Below are 21,948 nucleotides of genomic sequence, written 5' to 3' on the forward strand. Positions count from 1 at the left end.
AACTAGAAAGAGAAATCCCATTCAAAATCACCTTAGACAAAATAAAATACCTAGGAATCTACCTCCCAAGACAAACACAGGAACTATATGAACACAACTACAAAACACTCGCCACACAACTAAAACTAGACTTGAACAAATGGAAAAACATTAACTGCTCATGGATAGGACGAGCCAATATAATAAAAATGACCATCCTACCCAAACTTATTTATCTATTTAGTGCCATACCCATTGAACTACCAAAATACTTCTTCACTGATTTAGAAAAAACCATAACAAAGTTCATTTGGAAGAACAAAAGATCAAGGATATCCAGGGAAATAATGAAAAAAAACACATATGATGGGGGCCTTGCAGTCCCTGACCTAAAACTATATTACAAAGCAGCAGTCATCAAAACAATTTGGTACTGGCTAAGAAATAGAAAGGAAGATCAGTGGAATAGACTGGGGGAAAGCGACCTCAGCAAGACAGTATACGATAAACCCAAAGATCCCAGCTTTTGGGACAAAAATCCACTATTTCATAAAAACTGCTGGGAAAATTGGAAGACAGTGTGGGAGAGACTAGGAATAGATCAACACTTCACACCCTACACCAAGATAAATTCAAAATGGGTGAGTGACTTAAACATAAAGAAGGAAACCATAAGTAAATTGGGTAAACACAGAATAGTATACATGTCAGACCTTTGGGAGGGGAAAGGCTTTAAAACCAAGCAAGATATAGAAAGAATCACAAAATGTAAAATAAATAATTTTGACTACATCAAACTAAAAAGCTTTTGTACAAACAAAACCAATATAACTAAAATCAGAAGGGAAACAACAAATTGGGAAAAAATCTTCATAGAAACCTCTGACAAAGGTTTAATTACTCATATTTATAAAGAGCTAAATCAATTGTACACAAAATCAAGCCATTCTCCAATTGATAAATGGGCAAGGGAAATGGATAGGCAGTTCTCAGATAAAGAAATCAAAACTATTAACAAGCACATGAAGAAGTGTTCTACATCTCTTATAATCAGAGAGATGCAAATCAAAACAACTCTGAGGTATCACCTCACACCTAGCAGATTGGCTAACATAACAGCAAAGGAAAGTAATGAATGCTGGAGGGGATGTGGCAAAGTAGGGACATTAATTCATTGCTGGTGGAGCTGTGAACTGATCCAACCATTCTGGAGGGCAATTTGGAACTATGCCCAAAGGGCGACAAAAGAATATCTACCCTTTGACCCAGCCATAGCACTGCTGGGTCTATACCCCAAAGAGATAATGGACACAAAGACTTGTACAAAAATATTCATAGCTGCGCTCTTTGTGGTGGCCCAAAACTGGAAAATGAGGGGATGCCCATCAATTGGGGAATGGCTGAACAAACTGTGGTATATGTTGGTGATGGAGTACTATTGTGCTAAAAGGAATAATAAAGTGGAGAAGTTCCATGGAGACTGGAACAACCTCCAGGAAGTGATGCAGAGCGAGAGGAGCAGAACCAGGAGAACATTGTACACAGAGACTAATACACTGTGGTATCATCGAACGTAATGGACTTCTCCATTAGTGGTGGTGTAATGTCCCTGAACAACTTGCAGGGACCCAGGAGAAAAAAACACCATTCATAAGCAAAGGATAAACTATGGGAGTGGAAACACCGAGAAAAAGCAACTGCCTGAATACAAAGATTGAGGGGACATGACAGAGGATAGACTCTAAATTAACACTCTAATGCAAATACTATCAACAAAGCAATGGGTTCAAATCAAGAAAACATCTAATGCCCAGTGGACTTACGCGTCGGCTATGGGGGGTTGGGGGGGGGGAGGAAAAGAAAATGATCTATGTCTTTAACGAATAATGCTTGGAAATGACCAAATAAAATATATTTTAAAAAAAAAATCTTTATTATCTTCCTCTGGTTGTATACTATTAATTTACCTTAAAAATACAGCATCCACACAGTGTATATATTCTAAATTGTATTCTAAATGTATTCTAAACATTATAGGATTGACTCAGATTATAATTTCCTTCATTCTATTCTTGTAGAAATATAGAATAGGATTAAATCATTTTTTTATTTGTTTCTAAGCTACCAAATCATACTGTTGACTCATTGAGCTTTCTGCCAGCTAGAACTACTTTTTAAAAAAATTTTATTTAATTGATTAATTAAGAAAAAATTGCCATGGTTACATGATTCATGTTCTTTCTCTTCTCTTCTCTCCTCCCACTCTCTTCCTGTAGCCCATGAGCAATTCCACTGGGTTTTATGTGTGTCATTGATAAAGACCTATTTCCATATTATTAATATTTGCACTAGGGTGATCATTTAGAGTCTACATCCCCAATCATATCACCTTTGACCCATGTGATCAAGCAGTTGTTTTTCTTCTGTGTTTGTACTCCCATAGTTCTTTCTCTGGATGTGGATAATTGCATTGCTACTAGTAGAGAAGTCCATTACATTTGATTTTACCACAGTATATCAGTCTCTGTGTATAAGGTTCTCCTGGTTCTGCTCTTTTTATTCTGCATCAATTCCTGGAGGTCATTCCAGTTCACATGGAATCCTCCAGTTCATTATTCCTTTTAACACAATAGTATTCCATCACCAACAGATACCACAATTTGTTTAGTCATTCCCCAATCAAAGGACATCCCCCCATTTTTCAATTTTTTTGCCACCACAAAGAGCATGGCTATAAATATTTTGGTAGAAGTCTTTTTCCCAATGATCTCATTGGGTATAAACCCAGCAGTGTATAAAACCAGCTGGATCAAAGGGCAGGTGGTCTTTTAATTGACTAGAATTTCTTAAGTTTTTTCCTATCTAGCCATTTGTCTCCCTACCAACCCCTCCAATATTTTATTCATGCAGTTGACTCTTTGAACCTAAGTCCTATGAACATGAACATTAGTGCTGTTATACATCTTGACATAAACTAGGCATACAATGTGTCTAACTCAGTAAATGCTTAGTGATTTTATATAAGGTAAGGTTAGTTAAACTGAAATCATGAAGAAACTCTAAAGATATTTCAACCAAGGTAAGTTTCTCATCTCTCTGCTTTTTAGGATTTCCAAATGTCACTGTGCCTACATTTTCCCTTTCCATTTGAGTTTAATCTATTAGCAAGGCATACTGATATTTAGTTAAAATTAGGGGCATCCTATTTAATTTTCCAGTAACAAGATTGCTGTCAAAGAGATAAAACATAGGGTACTGCACTGCTTTTGTCCTCATCTCAAAGTCACTTTAGAATCTAATACACAGAGTATGGACATCAGCTGCCATCTATCTTCTATAAATAAATGAGTTTCTAAAATGTTATTCCTCAACTACACCTAGGTAATTTCTGGTAGCTTGAGAGTACTGAAAAAGTTCATCCTTGCCCCATCTCCTTTCTGTCTTATTTTATCTCTAGTTAGCTTATTTTCAGGGCTAAAAAATTCTGGACAGATACCAATTTGGATCTTGGAAATAGGCTCAAGGGAAAAAAGCTAAGAAATACTTTTATTTGTAACTACATTTTCTTTGCCTTATTTGTATATATGACTGCTTATATTGGTTGATAAGATATAACAAATATGATGTATATGACAAAATTTAAAATGGGAAGAAATAAAGTAGAGAGTAATTCAAGTATATTTTGATTGTGAAGTATTTTGGTCTCCTTGTCAAAATCTGAACTTTTCAAAATCAAGCATATGCACACCAGCTTTTCTGGGGAAGGAGGCAATTATAAGAACTAGTGATAGTCTTTGAAATTGCTTGGTTTAAAAAAAATATTGAAAGACTGTTCTGCCTGAGTACATACGTGTCAGAAAGGATATAGGTGAGATGGTTGCCACAATAGACGTTTCTCTCTTCCATTTGAACCATTACAGTCTCCTGGCCCTGGTATGCTGCCCATATACTGTATTCAGCCTAACAAAGAGAAAACTAAGATTCAAAAGAAGGTTAAGACTTTTAGGTCCCCTTTAGCAAAGTCTTTATGGATACAAGCACATACCATACTGATGGCCCATATTGATTGAATTGGAAAGAGTTTGTTGGACTTTAGTTGGTAAAAGGTCAATAAGGATCTATTGAGAACATTGTGTTTATCCTAAATGAGATAAAAATTAAAGGCTAGGGATCCTCCTAAACATAGAACCACAGAACATCCTTAAGGACTATATATTTCAATTAACTTCCTCCCCATATTTCTCCTTTAATGATTTCATACAGAGCTTTTGCCCATGAATTTATATAAACAAATTTATATAAACAAATACAAAGCATTTTATGAAAAAATCATAGACTTCTTTCTAGAGTGACCCTGGTTAAACCTAAAAATAACACCCTGGCAGGATGAGACATGGTCCTCTTACTAGGACTGCTATGCCTCTTTCTCTACATCTGTCTTCCTTCTTGCTCTCTGTCTTAACTTTATTGTTACTTGCTCTTGCATCTTCCTACTCAATTTTACCCCAACACAACTGGCGGATCTCAGAATGTTTGGATACTGAAATTAAAGCAAAAGAGTTCATTAATTAATCTCTATTTTTAATTAAACTTGAATGTTTTTGATGACTGTAGCTTTACATCTCCTTTGTTCCAATTTTCTTTTATAATTTAAATCTATTTATTTATTTAATTTTGAGTGTTTTTCCATGGTTACATGATTTGTAATCTTTCCCTCTCCTCCTTCCTCCCCCCTCCCATAGCTAGCAAGTAATTCAGCTGGGTTTTACATGTATCATTGTATTTGATTAAATTATCTAAAATATTACTTTGGAAACTGACTTGTATAGCATTAAAAATATAAATTAATTTTGATAGTATTCTTATTTTTACTATATTGACATGGTCTGGCCATGAGCACTGAATATTCCTTCAGTTATTTATTTTTAAAAATTTCTTTAAGGGATACTTTATAATTGAATATATGTATATAAAATATATATCTTTTATGTGTTAATTAGGCTGGTTTCCAACTATTTCATGTGTTTTGTGGTTATTTAAAATGGAATTTCCCTTTCTATTATTTTTCTTGTTTTTTAATTAGTAGTTTTGATTATTAATTTCTGAGGATTTATTTTGTAGCCTGCAATATTGCTAAAGATCAACATTTATCTCAGTTGGTTTCTCCACTGATATTGGAGGATTTTCCAAGTAAACCATAATTTTATCAGCAAAAAAGGGATAGTTTTATCTCCTCTTTCTCTACCTTTATGCAAAAATTTATTTAATTTTTCACTTGTCTTATTGCTATTGTTAGCACTTCCAGAAGTATATAAAAAAATAGTAAGGCTAGTGGGTATCTTTACTTTACCTTACTGAATTTATTTCCATATTTACTGGGAAAGATTTTAGGTATCCTCTGCACATAATGCTTGCTTTTTATTTTAGAAAGATGGTTTTTACAATATTTTTAAGACCCTCTATGCCTATACTTTGTAAGTTTTTTTGGCATTAAATGTACTTTGTTAAAGGCTTTTCCTGTGTCTATTGACATAATCATAGGGTTTGGGATGTTTTGATATTTATTTATAATGTTGTTTTTCCTAATGTTGAACCATCCCACATCTCTAATATAAATCTGGTTGGTCATAATGAATGATTTTTTAGATAAATCACTGTAGTCTGACAGGATTTTATTCAAAAATTTTGAATCATTGTTTGAGAGACCCACTGAGGAAAGCAGTCATGCTTGCCTGAGATTGCTGGCAAAGTCCCAGTCTCTCACATAAAAGCACTGCTGCTCTCTGCCAAAGGTCATCACTAAATGCTGAGTTCCCCCTCACCCTGAAGAGCAAAGAAGTCCTTGTAACATCATGACTAAAAGTACCAAACCTGCCTTTCCCCAAGAACAGATTAACAATCACTGTTTCTCATCTTGCTTACATCTGTAATAGCAACCCTGGTAACATTCATGTGTGAAGTCATTTTCATAAACATCATTCCCTATGGGAAACTAACCCCAACCCCGAATGTTGTAGTGCTTAATATTTTACTCTGTATAAAAATGTCTTTCTCTTTGTCATAATAAATGAAGATCATAAACTTCAATCATGGTGACGTGATGCTTCTACTTGGTCCTTCTCAGGCATGCTGGCCATAATCTTTCCTGTCCTTCCTCTTATCTCACCCTTTCTCTCTAGTTGCTGGTCTCCTTAGTAAGCTAACTCTCACTCTCCATGGCTACAATGGCCCTCAGATCCAATCACTCATTACCATGCCTCCCACACATGACCAGTGACAAATGTATATTAATGATATTGGCCTATAGTTACCTTTCTGTGTTTTGTCTTGTGGTTGTCTCATAAAAGGATTCTGGTAGGGTACTTAATTTTTGAGACTAATTTGTGAAATATCAGTACTAACTGTTCTTCATTAACTTAACTTAAACTTTACTTTAAACTTTTACTGGAACCAATCCAGATCAAGAATAATTTTTTCCTTTGGTAGTTCCTGTATAGTTATATCTATTTGCTTTCTAGAGACTGGATTTTAAAGACGTCTTTCTGGTCTTCTGAGCTTGACTATTTTATATTTTTGAAGGTATCCCTCTATTTCTCTTGTGCTTTAGTTTTGTTAACATATAACTGTTCACATATGTTCTGATTATTCTTTTTATTTCTTATGGGTTTTGTTGTGATTTTTACCTTGCTCATTTTTAAAAATTCATAATAAATAAAGGTTTATGCATTTTATTATTCTTTTCAAAGAACCAGCTTTTAGTTTTAATATGATTTCTTTTTTCCTCCAATTTGTCTCTTTCCTTTCTAATTTCTAGTATCTCCTCTTTTGTGCTTATTTTAGGTTTTTTAATTTGTTGGCTTTCTAAGTTTTATAAATACATATTCAGTTCATTGTTGTTGTTCAGTCATATCAAACTCTTTGCAATCCTGGGGACCATAGCCATCCATGAGTTTTCTTGCCAAGGATACTATAAAGGTTTTGCCATTTCCTTCTCCAATGAATCCCTTTAATCAAATGATTAGAGATTAAATGACCTTATCCATGGTGGCACAATTAGGAAGTGCCTGAGGCTAGATTCCAGCTCAGGTCTTCCTGATTATAACCCAAGTGTTCTTACCCACTGAGTCACAGCTGTTTCTGCTATTCAGTTCAATAATCCTCTCTTCTTGTATTTTGTAGCAAATAAGGCTAAGTAACTTGTTCAAGACCATATAGCTAGTAAATGTATGAAGTCAGATTTGAATTCAGGAAGATGAATCTTCCTTACTCCAGCTGGGCACTCTATCTTCTACCACCTAGCTGCCCAAATTAGTCAATATTTATTGATTGAATAGTAGAAAATAGCAATAAGGAAGAGAAGAAAAAAGGGAACTCTCAGTAAATTATTTCAATTTTTCCAGTGAAATATGGGGTAACATTCTGTAATAGATAATAATAAGGAACTATATTTTGATGTTAATGATAACTAACAGATCAGGCTGTTATCTTCTTTTGCCTACTCTCCCTTTCTCCTGTTTCCTCCCTCTTTTCCCAGCCTCCCTCTTCTTCAACCTCTTCAGCTTCCCTTCCCCCTTCTTTCTAAATCACTCAGGGTGAGTTTGTGGTATCTCAAATGAAAATACTTTTCCTCTTTTTTATCTTAAGCAAGGGGTTTATTTGGGTAAGACAGGAAAAGATAGAGAATGGAGGTAAGAGGGTTGGGGATTTTCCTAACACTACAGAGAGCCTTAGGTTTGGAGGATAGTGGGATAGAGTTCAAATTAAGAGAAATGTATTTCATAAACAGAGCAAGTCAGAGAGATATCTGGACTATTGTCCTTCTTTCTTCTGCCTTCAAAGTCACCAGGAACCACCACTCCTTTCTGTCTTCCTCCTTCCCTGATACCAGGCAACAGAAACCACAGTTGGTCTGTCTCCAAACTGCTTTTCTCGGTAACATTCCAAATCAGAATACACTCATTTGACTGACAGGTCACCACTCAGTCTCTGCTTCTGACTTTTGCATGCTTCCCAATTTCTCTCTTCCACAATTCTCAGTTGAAAGAATAAGTTGAGAGGGAGTTATGAAAAGTTTGAGATGTGATGAAAAGACTTGTAAAAGCTGGGTTGAGTGGAATAAGGAATTGATTAGAGAAGTGTAAAAAGATTGCCTTGCCATATAGAAAGTCTAATTGAGATTATGTAAGATAAATTCATAGTGGATCCATCCAGTACTGTTTCATGATTTTCTCTGACTGTAAAAATGGAGATTTGAACCTGAGATTCCATTTCCCAGGAGTCCTTGCTCAGTTCCCAAAATGCCTTGTAACCTCACTGGGGCTAATAGTGAGATGGGGTATTTAACCTGGCTGTAAAGACTACTGATTCTCTTTCCTACTTCCGCTTCAGAGCAAATACATCTCTTTCGTGACGTAGGTGAGGTTGTCTAGGTCTCTCTGGGCCTAGACACGTGCCTTTCTTATTCTGTATTTTCACCTTTAATAAACCTCATAAAAATATAATACTCCTTGCAGAGAGAAACTAATTTCTACTTGCCTCAGTTTCCCCTAAATTTTAACTTACAGTTTGACATAACCACTTTGGGAAAACGAAATATCTCAATCTTCTGATTCTTTTCTGATTCTTTTTTCTACTAAGTTCAGCTTTTAATAGCTAGTGCCTAGAATTTATTTTGATCCATGTTTCTCTAGCCAAGGTTATTTTACCCTTGCAAAGCTGCTGCTCATTCCAGCCATTAGATAGCTCACCAATTCCCGGCCTGGCCCTTCCCTGCCTGCCTGCCTGCCGCCATCCACTTCAGACTTTCTTGAGCCTTTCCTGCTGTCCCGGCTGTGCTCCGTTCTCACCTGGTGCCCACTCCAGCTCCCGGCCCTGATTGCCCATGTTCCTGTCCTGGACCTGCCCACCCCAGTGCTCTCTCTCGCTCACCCAGTCCCTGTTTAACCCAGATCGCGATCAACTGGTGACCTGCCTGCCCAACAAACTCTAGCCTTGGAGAAGATTGCTCATCACTCAGGACTCATTTCTACTAGCTGGTAAAAAAACGGGGGTATTGGCGGAGGATCGTAGGATGGGACAAAGTAGAGGGAAAGAAGAAAATGACTTAAAAGCATGGCTATTTTACAAGGATATCTTTTAATTGCATTGATCCTTTTATTGACTTCACCTGCATGTCAGTTAAAAAATTCAGCTCTAGCTAACTTTGGGGAGGCAGCTGGGTGTCTCAGTGGACTGAGAGCCAGGCCTAGAGACGGGAGGTCCTGGGTTGGAATATGGCCTGAGTCACTTCATGGCGGTGTGGCCCTGAGCAGATCGATTGGACCCCTTTGCTTATCTCTTACCACATCTGCCTTCTGACAATAGGCATCTAAATAGATAAAACCCAAGGAACTTTATTTTTTTTTTAAACATTATTTAATTTGGTCATTTCCAAACATTATTCATTGGAGATAAAGATTATTTTCTTTTCTCCCCCCACAACCCCCACCACTTATCCCATAGATCCCACTGGGTATCATATGTGTTCTTGATTCAAACCCATTTCCATGATGTGGGTATTTGCATTACAGTGTTCATTTAGAGTCTCTCCTTAGACATGTCCCCACAACCACTGTAGTAAAGCAGTTGCTTTTCATCTGTGTTTTTACTACCACAGTTTGTCCTCTGCTTGTGGATAGTGTTTTTTTCTCCTAGATCCCTGCAGATTGCTCAGGGATGTTGCATTGACACTAATGGAGAAGACCATTACGTTCAATTGTACCACAGTGTATCGGTCTCTGTGTACAATGTTTTCCTGGTTCTGCTCCTTTCACTCTGCATCACTTCCTGGAGGTTGTTCTAGTCTCCATGGAATTCCTCCACTTTATTATTCCTTTTAGCACAATAGTATTCCATCACCAACACATATCACAATTTCTTCAGCCATTCTCCAATTGAAGGGCATCCCCTCATTTTCCAATTTTTGGCCACCACAAAGAGTGCAGGTATGAATATTCTTGTGCAAGTCTTTTTCCTTATTATCTCTTTGGGGTACAAACCCAGAAGTGCTATGGCTGGATCAAAGGACAGACAGTCTTTTATCACCCTTTGGGCATAGTTCAAAATTGCCCTCCAGAATGGTTGGATCAATTCACAACCCCACCATCAGTGAATTAATGTCCCTACTTTGCCACTTCCCCTCCAGCATTCATTACTTTCCTTTGTTGTCATGTTAGCCAATCTGCTAGGTGTGAGGTGATACCTCAGAGTTGTTTGGATTTGCATCTCTCTGATTATAAGAGATTTAGAATACTTTTTCATGTGCTTATTAATAGTTTTGATTTCTTTATCTGAAAACTGCCTATTCATATCCCTTGCCCATTTATCAAATGGAGAATGGCTTGATTTTTTGTACAATTGATTTAGCTCTTTGTAAATTTGAGTAATTAAACTTTGTAAGAGGTTTTTATGAAGATTGTTTCCCAATTTGTTGCTTCCCTTCTGGTTTTGGTTACATTGGTTTTGTTTGTACAAAACCTTTTTAATTTGATATAATCAAAATTATTGGTTTTACATTTTGTGATTTTTTTCTAGCTCTTGCTTGGTTTTAAAATCTTTCCCTTCCCCAAAGTCTGACATATACTATTCTGTGTTTGCCTAATTTAATTATAGTTTCCTTCTTCATGTTCAAGTCATTCACCCATTCTGAATTTATCTTGGTGTAGGGTGTGAGGTGTTGATCCAAACCTAGTCTCTCCCACACTGTCTTCCAATTTTCCCTGCAGTTTTTATCGAATAGTGGATTTGTGTCCCAAAAGCTGGGATCTTTGGGTTTATCATATACTGTCTTGCTGAGGTCACTTACCCCAAGTCTATTCCACTGATCCTCCTTTTCATAACCAACTGCCACTTTATAATATAGTTTGAGATCTGGCACTACAAGGCCCCCTTCCTTTGTATTTTTTTTTCATTATTTCCCTGGATATCCTTGATCCTTTGTTCTTCCAAATGAACTTTGTTATGTTTTTTTTTTCTAAATCAGTAAAAAAAATTTTGGAAATTCAATGAGTATGGCACTAAATAGATAAATAAGTTTGGGTAGGATGGCCATTTTTATTATATTGGCTCATCCTACCCATGAGCAGTTAATGTTTTTCCAATTGCTCAAGTCTAGTTTTAGTTGTGTGGAGAGTGTTTTGTAGTTGTGTTTTTCTTGGCAGATAGATTACTAAGTATTTTATTTTGTCTAAGGTGATTTTGAATGGGATTTCTCTTTCTAGTTCTTGCTGCTGAGCTGTGTTGGAAATATATAGAAATGCTGATGACTTATGTGGGTTTATTTTGTATCCTGCAACTTTGCTAAAGTTGTTGATTATTTCAATTAGCTTTTTGGTTGAATCTCTAGGATTCTTTAAGTAGACCATCATGTCATCCACAAAGAGCGATAACTTGGTCTCCTCCTTGCCTATTTTAATTCCTTCAATTTCTTTTTCTTCTCTAATTGCTGCTGCTAGTGTTTCTTGTACAATGTCAAATAATAGAGGTGATAATGGGCATCCTTGTTTCACTCCTGATCTTATTGGGAATTCATCTAGTTTATCCCCATTGCAGATGATGTTAGCTGATGGTTTTAAATATATACTGTTTATTATTTTTAGGAACGACCTTTCTATTGCTATGCTTTCTTGTGTTTTTAATAGGAATGGGTGTTGTATTTTATCAAAGGCTTTTTCTGCATCTATTGAAATAATCATATGATTTTTGTTGGTTTGCTTGTTAATATGGTCAATTATGTGGCTGGTTTTCCTAATATTGAAACAGCCCTGCATCCCTGGTATAAATCCTACTTGATCATGGTGAATGACCCTTCTGATCACTTGCTGGAGTCTTTTTGCTAGTATCCTATTTAAGATTTTTGCATCTATATTCATTAGGGAGATTGGTCTATAGTTTTCTTTCTCTGTTTTTGACCTGCCTGGTTTTGGAATCAGTACCATGTTTGTGTCATAAAAGAAATTTGGTAGAACTCCCTCTTTGGTTATTATGTCAAATAGTTTGTATAGTATTGGGATTAGCTGTTCTTTGAATGTTTGATAGAATTCACTTGTGAATCCATCAGGCCCTGGAGATTTTTTCTTGGGGAGTTCTTTGATGGCCTGTTGGATCTCACTTTCTGATATGGGATTATTTAAGAATTCTATTTCTTCTTCTGTTAGTTTATGCAATTTATATTTTTTGTAAATATTCATCCATATCAACTAGATTGGTATATTTATTGCCATATAATTGGGCAAAGTAGTTTTTAATGATTACCTTAATTTCTTCTTCATTGGAAGTGATGTCCCCCTTTTCATCTTTGATGCTGTTAATTTGCTTTTCTTCTTTCCTTTTTTAGATTGACCAGTACGTTGTCTATTTTGTTTGTTTTTTTTCAAAGTACCAGCTTCTAGTCTTATTTATTAGTTCAATAGTTCTATCACTTTTAATTTTATTAATTTCTTCCTTACTTTTTAGGATCTCTAGTTTGATTTTCTTCTGGGGGGTTTTAATTTATTCATTTTCAAGTTTTTTTATTTGCATTTCCAATTCATTGATCTCTGCACTCCCTAGTTTGTTAATATATGCACTCAGGGATATGAATTTTCCTATGAGTACTGCTTTGGCTGCATCCCATAAGGTTTGAAAGGATGTCTCACCATTGTCATTTTCCTCAATGAAAATTATTAATTGTTTCTATGATTTGTTCTCTAACTAACCAATTTTGGAGTATCGTATTATTAAATTTCCAATTAATTTTTGATTTGGTTCTCCATGTTCCCTTACTGATCATTATTTTTATTGCCTCATGATCTGAAAAGGCTGCATTTATTATTTCTGCTTTTCTGCATTTGTATGCCATGTTTCTGTGACCTAGTGTATGGTCAATCTTTGTGAATGTGCCATGTGGTGCTGAGAAGGTGTATTCCTTTTTGTCCCTCTTTATTTTTCTCCATATATCTATTAACTCTAATTTCTCTAAGATTTCATTCAGTTCTTTTACCTCTTTCTTTTTCATTTTTTTATTTGATTTATCTAAATTTGATAGTGGTTGGTTCAGATCTCCCACTAATATGGTTTTACTGTCTATTTCCTCCTTCAATTTTCCTAGTTTCTCCATTAGAAATTTGGGTGTTTGGTGCATACATGTTGATTATTGATATTTCCTCATTATAGTCCCTTTTAACAAAATATATTTACCTTACCTATCCCTTTTAATCAGGTCTATTTGTGCTTTGGCTTTGTCAGATATCATGATTGCAACTCCTGCCTTCTTTCTTTTTTTTTATTTTTTTAAATATATTTTATTTGATCATTTCCAAGCATTATTCGTTAAAGACATAGATCATTTTCTTTTCCTTCCCCCCACCCCCCATAGCCGACGCGTAAGTCCACTGGGCATTAGATGTTTTCTTGATTTGAACCCATTGCTTTGTTGATAGTATTTGCATTAGAGTGTTCATTTAGAGTCTATCCTCTGTCATGTCCCCTCAACCTCTGTATTCAGGCAGTTGCTTTTTCTCGGTGTTTCCACTCCCATAGTTTATCCTTTGCTTATGAATGGTGTTTTTTTCTCCTGGATCCCTGCAAGTTGTTCAGGGACATTACACCGCCACTAATGGAGAAGTCCATTACGTTCGATTATACCACAGTGTATTAGTCTCTGTGTACAATGTTCTCCTGGTTCTGCTCCTCTCGCTCTGCATCACTTCCTGGAGGTTGTTCCAGTCTCCATGGAACTTCTCCACTTTATTATTCCTTTTAGCACAACACTTTTGTCTATTTTGTTTGTTTTTTCAAAGTACCAGCTTCTTGTCTTATTTATTAAATCAATAGTTCTATCACTTTCGATTTTATTAATTTCTCCCTTAATTTTTAGGATTTCTAATTTGGTTTTCTGCTGGGGGTTTTTAATTTGATCGCTTTCGAGTTTTTTCAATTGCATTTCCAATTGATTGATCTCTGCTCTCCCTTGTTTGTTAATATAAGCTTTCAGGGATATGAATTTGCCTCTGATTACCTCTTTGGCTGCATCCCAAAAGGTTTGAAAGGATGTTTCGCCATTGTCATTTTCCTTGATGAAATTATTAATTGTTTCTATGATTTCTTCTTTAACTAAACGGTTTTGGAGTATCATATTCTTTAATTTCCAATTGGTTTTAGATTTGGTTTTCCATGTACCATTACTAATCATTATTTTTATTGCCTTGTGATCTGAGAAGGCTGCATTCATTATTTCTGCTTTTTTGCATTTGTGTGCTATGTTTCTGTGACCTAATGTATGGTCAATTTTTGTGAATGTGCCATGTGGTGCTGAGAAGAAGGTGTATTCCTTTTTATCCCTATTTATTTTTCTCCATATGTCTATTAATTCTAATTTTTCTAAGATTTCATTCACTTCTTTTACCTCTTTCTTATTTATTTTTTGATTTGATTTATCTAAATTTGATAATGGTTGGTTTAAGTCTCCCACTAGTATGGTTTTATTGTCTATTTCTTCCTTCAATTCGCCTAGTTTCTCCATTAGAAATTTGGGTGCTATATTATTTGGTGCATACATGTTGATTAATGATATTTCCTCGTTGTCTAGAGTCCCTTTTAACAAAATATAATTACCTTCCCTATCCCTTTTGATCAGGTCTATTTTTGCATTGGCTTTATCAGATATCATGATTACCACTCCTGCCTTCTTTCTATCAGTTGAGGCCCAGAAGGTCTTACTCCATCCTTTAATTCTGACCTTGTGGGTGTCAACCCGCCTCATGTGTGTTTCTTGAAGACAACATATGGTAGGGTTTTGGATTCTAATCCATTCTGCTATTCGTCTACGTTTTATGGGTGAGTTCATCCCATTCACGTTCAAAGTTATGATTGTCATTTGTGGACTCCCTGGCATTTTGATTGCCTTCCCTAATTCTAACCTTTTCTTCTTTGGCTCTACCTTTTAGTCCAGTGATTTACTTTGAATCAGTGCCCCTTGTCCCCTCCCTTGATGTTTCCCTTTTTAGTCCCTCCCTTTTTCTTCCCTCCCCCTCCCCCCTCTCTTTCCCTCCCTTTTTGTTCTCCCTCTCCCCCTCCCCCCCTTGGTTTTCCCTTCTCCTTACCCTTGTTGGGTAAGATAGAATTCAAGATCCCAATGGATCTGGATGTTTTTCCCTCTCAGAGTTGATTTCCCTGAGATTGAGGTTTAAGTAACCCCCCCCCCCCCTCTTCCTCTCCTTCTTATAGGAGTTTTCTTCCCCTCCCCTTCCCATGTGAATCTTTGTGTGAGAACGATTATTCTATTTGGTTTTTCTTTACCCCCTATTTATACATTACATTTTCCCCACATGTTAGTATACATAGATTGACATAAATGTAGTCCTTATAGAAGAGAGTTTGAGTAAAAGAAGAAGATAACATTTTCCCCTTTCCTTAATATTTACCTTTTCAGGTATTCCTTGCTCTTTGATTTTCGGTATCAAACTTTCCACAGAGCTCTGGTCTTTTCTTTGCAAAAAGTTGGAAGTCTTCTATTTTGTTGAATGCCCATACTTTCCCCTGGAAGTATATAGTCAGTTTTGCTGGGTAGCTGATTCTTGGTTGGAGACCCAGCTCTCTTGCCTTTCTGAAGATCATGTTCCATGCCTTACGATCATTCAGAGTAGAACTTGCAAGGTCTTGTGTGACCCTGATTGGCATTCCTTTATATCTAAATTGTCTTTTTCTGGCTTCCTGTAGGATTTTTTCTTTTGTTTGATAGCTTTGGAATTTGGCAATTACATTCCTGGGAGTTGTCTTTTGGGGGTTTAGTGTAGAAGGTGTTCTGTGAGCTCTGTCAGTGGCTGTATTGCCCCCTTGTTCTAGAATCTCTGGGCAATTTTCTTTGATTATATCTTGTATCACCATGTCCAGTTTGGTGTTTATTTCTGGCTTTTCTGGGAGTCCAATTATTCTTAAATTTTCTCTTCTCCCTCTATTTTCCAGATCTATCACCTTGTCGGTGAGATATTTTATGTTCTCTTCTAATTTCTTGGTGTTTTGGCTTTGCTTTATTAGTTCTTGCTTTAAAGCCTGGTTTTCTTTTACAGTTTGGTCAAACTGGTTTTGTAGATGCATGAATTTCTTTTGCATTATTTCCCACTTTTCCTCCCAGAGGACTTCCATCTTTTTGGTCATTTCTGATTCAAATTCTTCATGGGTTTGTGGAGAGTTTCTATTTCCTTTGGAAGATTTTGGAGAATTTTCTTGTATATCTTCTTCTATCTGCTCTGTATTTTGTATTTTGGCTCCATAGAATGTGTCCAAAGTCGCCCCTTTCTTCTTATTTTTCTTGGTATTTTGGGGCTTCTGTGCTTCTGTGGAGTTTGTCATCTCTGAATGTGGAGGATTAGCTTTTCTTATCTCTGTCTGGTGATCAGAGGCTTTAGTCCGGGGCAGATGTTGGTTCTATGAGCTTTCCCTGGGTTAAACTGAATATGCCTCACTGGAACTGGAATGGAAGGGTCGGACCACGAGGCCACACTCTCCCCCCTGCTCGCTTTCAGGAAGTTGCCTTCAGAATCGCTGGCCGTGAGGCTGTTTTGTCGGCCTGCGGGGGGATGGGCTGCAGCTTTCCCAAGCTCCGAGGGCAAGGACTTTCACTGAGACTTGGATAGCAGGATCCAGCCCGTGAGGCTGTCTTGCCCGCCCTGAAGGTTGCTGTTGTTTCGACCTGCTCTCTGCAGAGGAAGCCCCAGGCAGTAACTTTCACCGGGACTCGGGTAGAAGGCCCTGAGGGTTCTTGTTCCTAGGACCCTGCTCTCTGAGCCCGGCCGGGCTGTGGCTTCCGGGAGCCTTGGACTCTGCGCTCCTACCCCCGAGGTCCAAGTGATCTCGGGTTCTGGCTTTTGAGGGGAGCCGTACCTTTTGAACCGGGTCCAGGTCCAGGAGGAGGGTTCCCAGGGTCTGTGCTGTTGATCGTTTTGAATTTTGGCGCCTTAGGAGCTTTTGGTTTGAGATGGGTCGGGAAGGGTTTTCCGGAGATCTGAGCTTTAGCTTTCTCTAAGCCGCCATCTTAACCGGAAGTCTCCTGCCTTCTTTCTATCAGTTGAGGCCCAGAAGATCTTACTCCATCCTTTAATTCTGACCTTGTGAGTGTCTACCTGCCTCATGTGTGTTTGTTGAAGACAACATATGGTAGGGTTTTGGATTCTAATCCATTCTGCTATTCACCTATGTCTTATGGGTGAGTTCATCCCATTCACCTTCAAAGTTATGATTGTCACTTGTGGACTCCCTGACATTTTGAAATCCTCCCCTAATTCTGATCTTTCTTCTTTAGCTATAATATTTTAAGCCAGTATTTTACTTTAAATCAGTCCTCCTAGTCCCTTCCCTTGATATGTTTCCCTTTCTAGACTCTCCCTTTTTCCCCTTCCCCTCCCCCCTTTCCTTCCCTTCTTTTTTTGTTCCCTCCCTCCCTACCCCCTTTGGTTTTCCCTTCTCCCTTACCCTGTTGGATAAGATAAAATTCAAAATCCCAATTGATCTGGATGCTCTTCCCTCTCAGAGTTGATTTCACTGAGAGTAAGGTTTAAGTAAAAACTCTCTTCCTCTCCTTCTTATAGGAGAATTCTTCCCCTCCCCTTCCCATGTGTATCTTTGCGTGAGAAAGATTATTCTATTTAGGTTTTTTTTTTAAATTTCTTGGAGTATATCTTAGTATTATCAACAATTCCCCCCTCCCTTTTTCTTTCTATCCCCACCTTTATCCATATCATCTTGATGCCCCAAACATTTCCTATGGGTGATTCTTCTTACTACTCTAATGATGCATACAATTTTTGAGAGTTACACATTACATTTCCCCCACATATTAATATATACTATTTGATATAAATGTAGTCCTTATAGAAGAGAGTTTGAATAAAAGAAAAAGATAGCATTTTTCTCCTTTTCCCTTTCCTTCATATTTATCTTTTCATGTTTCTCTTGCTCTTTGTGTTTAGATGTCAAACTTTCCACAGAGCTCAGGTCTTTTCTTTACAAACACTTGGAAATCTTGTATTTTGTTGAATGACTATGCTTTCCCCTGGAAGTATATAATCAGATTTGATGGATAGGTGATTCTTGGTTGAAGACCCAGCTCTCTCGCTTTTCTGAATACCATGTCCTGTGCTTTATGGTCTTTCAGAGTGGAAATTGCTAGCTCCCGTGTGACCCTGATTGGTGTTCCTTTATATCTAAATTGTCTTTTTCTGGCTTCTTGTAAAATTTTTTCTTTTGCTTGGAAGCTTTGGAATTTGGCATTTACATTCCTAGGAGTTGTCTTTTGGGGATTTAGTGTAGAGGGTATTCCGTGAACTCTTTCAATGCATATTTTGTCCCCTTGTTCTAGAATCTCTCGTCAGTTTTCTTTGATGATATCATGTATTGTGATATCAAGATTACTCTTTATTCCTGTCTTTTCTGGTAGACAAATGATTTTCAGATTGTCTCTCCTTCCTCTGTTTTCCAGGTCTTTTGCCTTGTCAGTGAGATATTTTATTTTATCTTCTAATTCTTTAGTCTTTTGACTTTGCTTTATTAATTCTTGCTCTTTTGCAAGATCATTATCTTCCAGGTGCCTGATTCTGACCTTTAAAGTCTGGTTTTCCTTTTTCAGTTTGGTCTGCCCTGTTTTTTGAGGCTTCAAGCTATTTCTACACTTGCATGTTTAGGTCTCTCAGATTTCTGAGTTCCTTTTGCATTGTTTTCCATTTTTCCTGCCAGAAAGCTTCCATCTTTTTGATAATTCCAATTTGAATTCTTCAAGAGTTTGTGGAGAAGTTCCATTTAGTTTGGAAGATCTTTGGAGCATTTGTTTGTGTTTCCTGTTCTATCTCCTCTGTATTTTGTATTTTTCCTCCATAAAATGTGTCCAAAGTCACCCCCTTCTTCTTGCTTTTCTTGGTGTTTGGAGGCTTTTGCACTTCTGTACTGTTTGACATCTCTATGGTTTTTCTACCCCTTTCCAGTCAGAAATCTGAGTGAGGAGGACTGGTTCTTAGCATATCTGTCAGATGGTCTGAGGCTTTATCCCCAAGCAAATTGTCCATTCCTGCGCTGTCTTCCTGGAGAAGCCCAGGATCTGCCCTCCCCTGCCTGCTGGTGTTTCGGGTGTTACTGTTCTCAGTTCCCTCCAGTTGCTTCTCCACTCCCTTACTTCCATCCTCTGAGCCTGGCAGAGCACTGTCCACAAGGTACCTCAGTGCCTTTTCTGGCCCTGATGTTCCTGTCCTTTCAGAGGGCTCTTTACTCTAAGTGGGGAGGGATCCTGGCCTCCTTGAGCTCTGAGGGCTCCTGATGGGATTAGTTTCAGCTGGGTTGGTCTGGATGTGCCCTGAGTCAAAAACCTCCAGTGAGGTTCTGATGGAAGGACCCAGTCAGGGGGCTACAGGCTCCCCCATCTCTCTCAGGCTGCTTCCCTGCCATCTGTATTGGATGCCCTGAGACTGGCCCAGGTTGCTTTCAAGGTAAGCCCTTCAAACCAGCACCTTTGCAGGCCCTGAGGTTCCTGTCCTTTCAGAAGGCCCTGCACTCTAATTCAGGAGGGGTCTTGGCCTCCCTGAGCTCTTAGGACTCTTAATTGGATTAGGTTCAGCTGGGTTGGTCTGGATGTGCCCCGAGTAGTAATACCCAAAACCTCTGGTGAGACTCTGATGGAAGGACCCAGCCAGGGGGCTACAGGCTCCCCCCATCTCTCTCAGGCTGCTTCCCTGCCATCTGTATTGGATGCCCCAAGACTGGCCCAGGTTACTTTCAAGGTATGCCCTTCAAACCAAAACCTTTGCAGGCCCTGAGGTTCCCACTGCTGCTGTGGGCTCCATGCTCTGGGTTGGGGGAGGAGGGGTCCTGGGACCTTCCTTCTGCCTTCCCCTTAGACCTGAGTGTTCTAGGATTCTGGCTTTTGGGGGCGTACTTTTGTTTTGAGTCCAGAAGGAGGGTTCCCCAGCTCTGTCCTGTTGTTGAGTTTGAATTTCACTCCCCTAGGAGCATTCAATTTGTGATTGGTAAGGAAGGGTTTTCAGAGGTCTGAACTTTTGCTGCTTCAAAGCCCATCTTGACTGGAAGTCCCCAAGGAACTTTAAAGAGACTGGACGTTATATTTTTAAGGCATTTCAGACTCCAATGGTTTATACAAATCTCTGTATTTCTATTGCATTTTACTATTTGCTTTGTTTAACGTTTAAATGTGATTTTAAATTCATATATTACTGCATTCAATATCATTCTGTTACATTGAATCATTTTAATGTACTGAGTTTTAACTACTGATACATTCTATTGCTTTTCCCCTATAACCATATTGAACAAATATCATTGTAATTAAGCCCATATATGAAAACAGCTTTTCTCTTTTTGACTTTGTAAATTGTCTCATAGAGGATAGATGGACTTCATCAGAACTGGTTACAGTTGCATAACATCCTTTGGAAAATTTAATGTGCTAAATATGTCAACTGATTTTAAGGGTTTTTAAACATGATTTTTGGAATTTTTTTTAACAATCTCTGGTCTTTTTGCCTGCCCCTACCATGAGGTGTAAGGCCCATTCTAGTAGCTAAAGTGAAATACATTTTATAACCCCCAACTTTCCTGCATTTGTAAATATGTGAATGGAAGTTGGGGCAGTTAATCTCAGGGCCTTTGTACCTCTAAAAAGCCTCCACAAAAGGAGCACCTCTCATTTATACTCTTCAGCTGAATACTTTACTTTCACCAGAATGATATCTAAATTTCTTGATGATGTTCCTAACCCAAAATGAGTTTTACTTTGTTTAAAAATATGTTTATTACCATGGTTGAAAGATTTGCTACATTTGTAAAACTTGTAACAAATATCCATTTTTTTAAAATATATTTTATTTGATCATTTCCAAGCATTATTCGTTAAAGACATAGATCATTTTCTTTTCCTCCCCCCCACCCCCCATAGCCGACGCGTAAGTCCACTGGGCATTAGATGTTTTCTTGATTTGAACCCATTGCTTTGTTGATAGTATTTGCATTAGAGTGTTCATTTAAAGTCTATCCTCTGTCATGTCCCCTCAACCTCTGTATTCAGGCAGTTGCTTTTTCTCGGTGTTTCCACTCCCATAGTTTATCCTTTGCTTATGAATGGTGTTTTTTTTCTCCTGGATCCCTGAAAGTTGTTCAGGGACATTACACCGCCCCTAATGGAGAAGTCCATTACCTTCGATTATACCACAGTGTATTAGTCTCTGTGTACAATGTTCTCCTGGTTCTGCTCCTCTCGCTCTGCATCACTTCCTGGAGGTTGTTCCAGTCTCCATGGAACTTCTCCACTTTATTATTCCTTTGAGCACAATAGTATTCCATCACCAACATATACCACAGTTTGTTCAGCCATTCCCCAATTGATGGGCATCCCCTCGTTTTCCAGTTTTGGGCCACCACAAAGAGCGCAGCTATGAATATTTTTGTATAAGTCTTTGTGTCCATTATCTCTTTGGGGTACAGACCCAGCAGTGCTATGGCTGGGTCAAAGGGTAGATATTCTTTTGTCGCCCTTTGGGCATAGTTCCAAATTGCCCTCCAGAATGGTTGGATCAGTTCACAACTCCACCAGCAATGAATTAATGTCCCTACTTTGCCACATCCCCTCCAGCATTCATTACTTTCCTTTGCTGTTATGTTAGCCAATCTGCTAGGTGTGAGGTGATACCTCAGAGTTGTTTTGATTTGCATCTCTCTGATTATAAGAGATGTAGAACACTTCTTCATGTGCTTGTTAATAGTTTTGATTTCTTTATCTGAGAACTGCCTATCCATTTCCCTTGCCCATTTATCAATTGGAGAATGGCTTGATTTTTTGTACAATTGATTTAGCTCATTATAAATATGAGTAATTAAACCTTTGTCAGAGGTTTCTATGAAGATTTTTTCCCAATTTGTTGTTTCCCTTCTGATTTTAGTTACATTGGTTTTGTT

At 37.8% G+C, this 21,948-nt stretch overlaps 1 protein-coding gene across 2 annotated transcripts in view; it reads right to left on the bottom strand.

Annotated features, from left to right (window-relative positions):
* Nucleotides 1-21,948, bottom strand: part of FBXW10B (F-box and WD repeat domain containing 10B) — a 181,613-nt gene that overhangs the window by 66,835 nt on the left and 92,830 nt on the right. For both annotated transcript variants that reach the window (XM_007483407.3, XM_016430902.2), the window contains exon 6: nt 3,830-3,939. In XM_007483407.3, the coding sequence (XP_007483469.1) occupies nt 3,830-3,939 (110 nt within the window). The remainder of the gene's footprint in view (nt 1-3,829; nt 3,940-21,948) is intronic.

The sequence above is a fragment of the Monodelphis domestica genome, chromosome 2 (assembly GCF_027887165.1).
Source record: "Monodelphis domestica isolate mMonDom1 chromosome 2, mMonDom1.pri, whole genome shotgun sequence".
In the NCBI taxonomy this organism is placed as follows: domain Eukaryota; kingdom Metazoa; phylum Chordata; class Mammalia; order Didelphimorphia; family Didelphidae; genus Monodelphis; species Monodelphis domestica.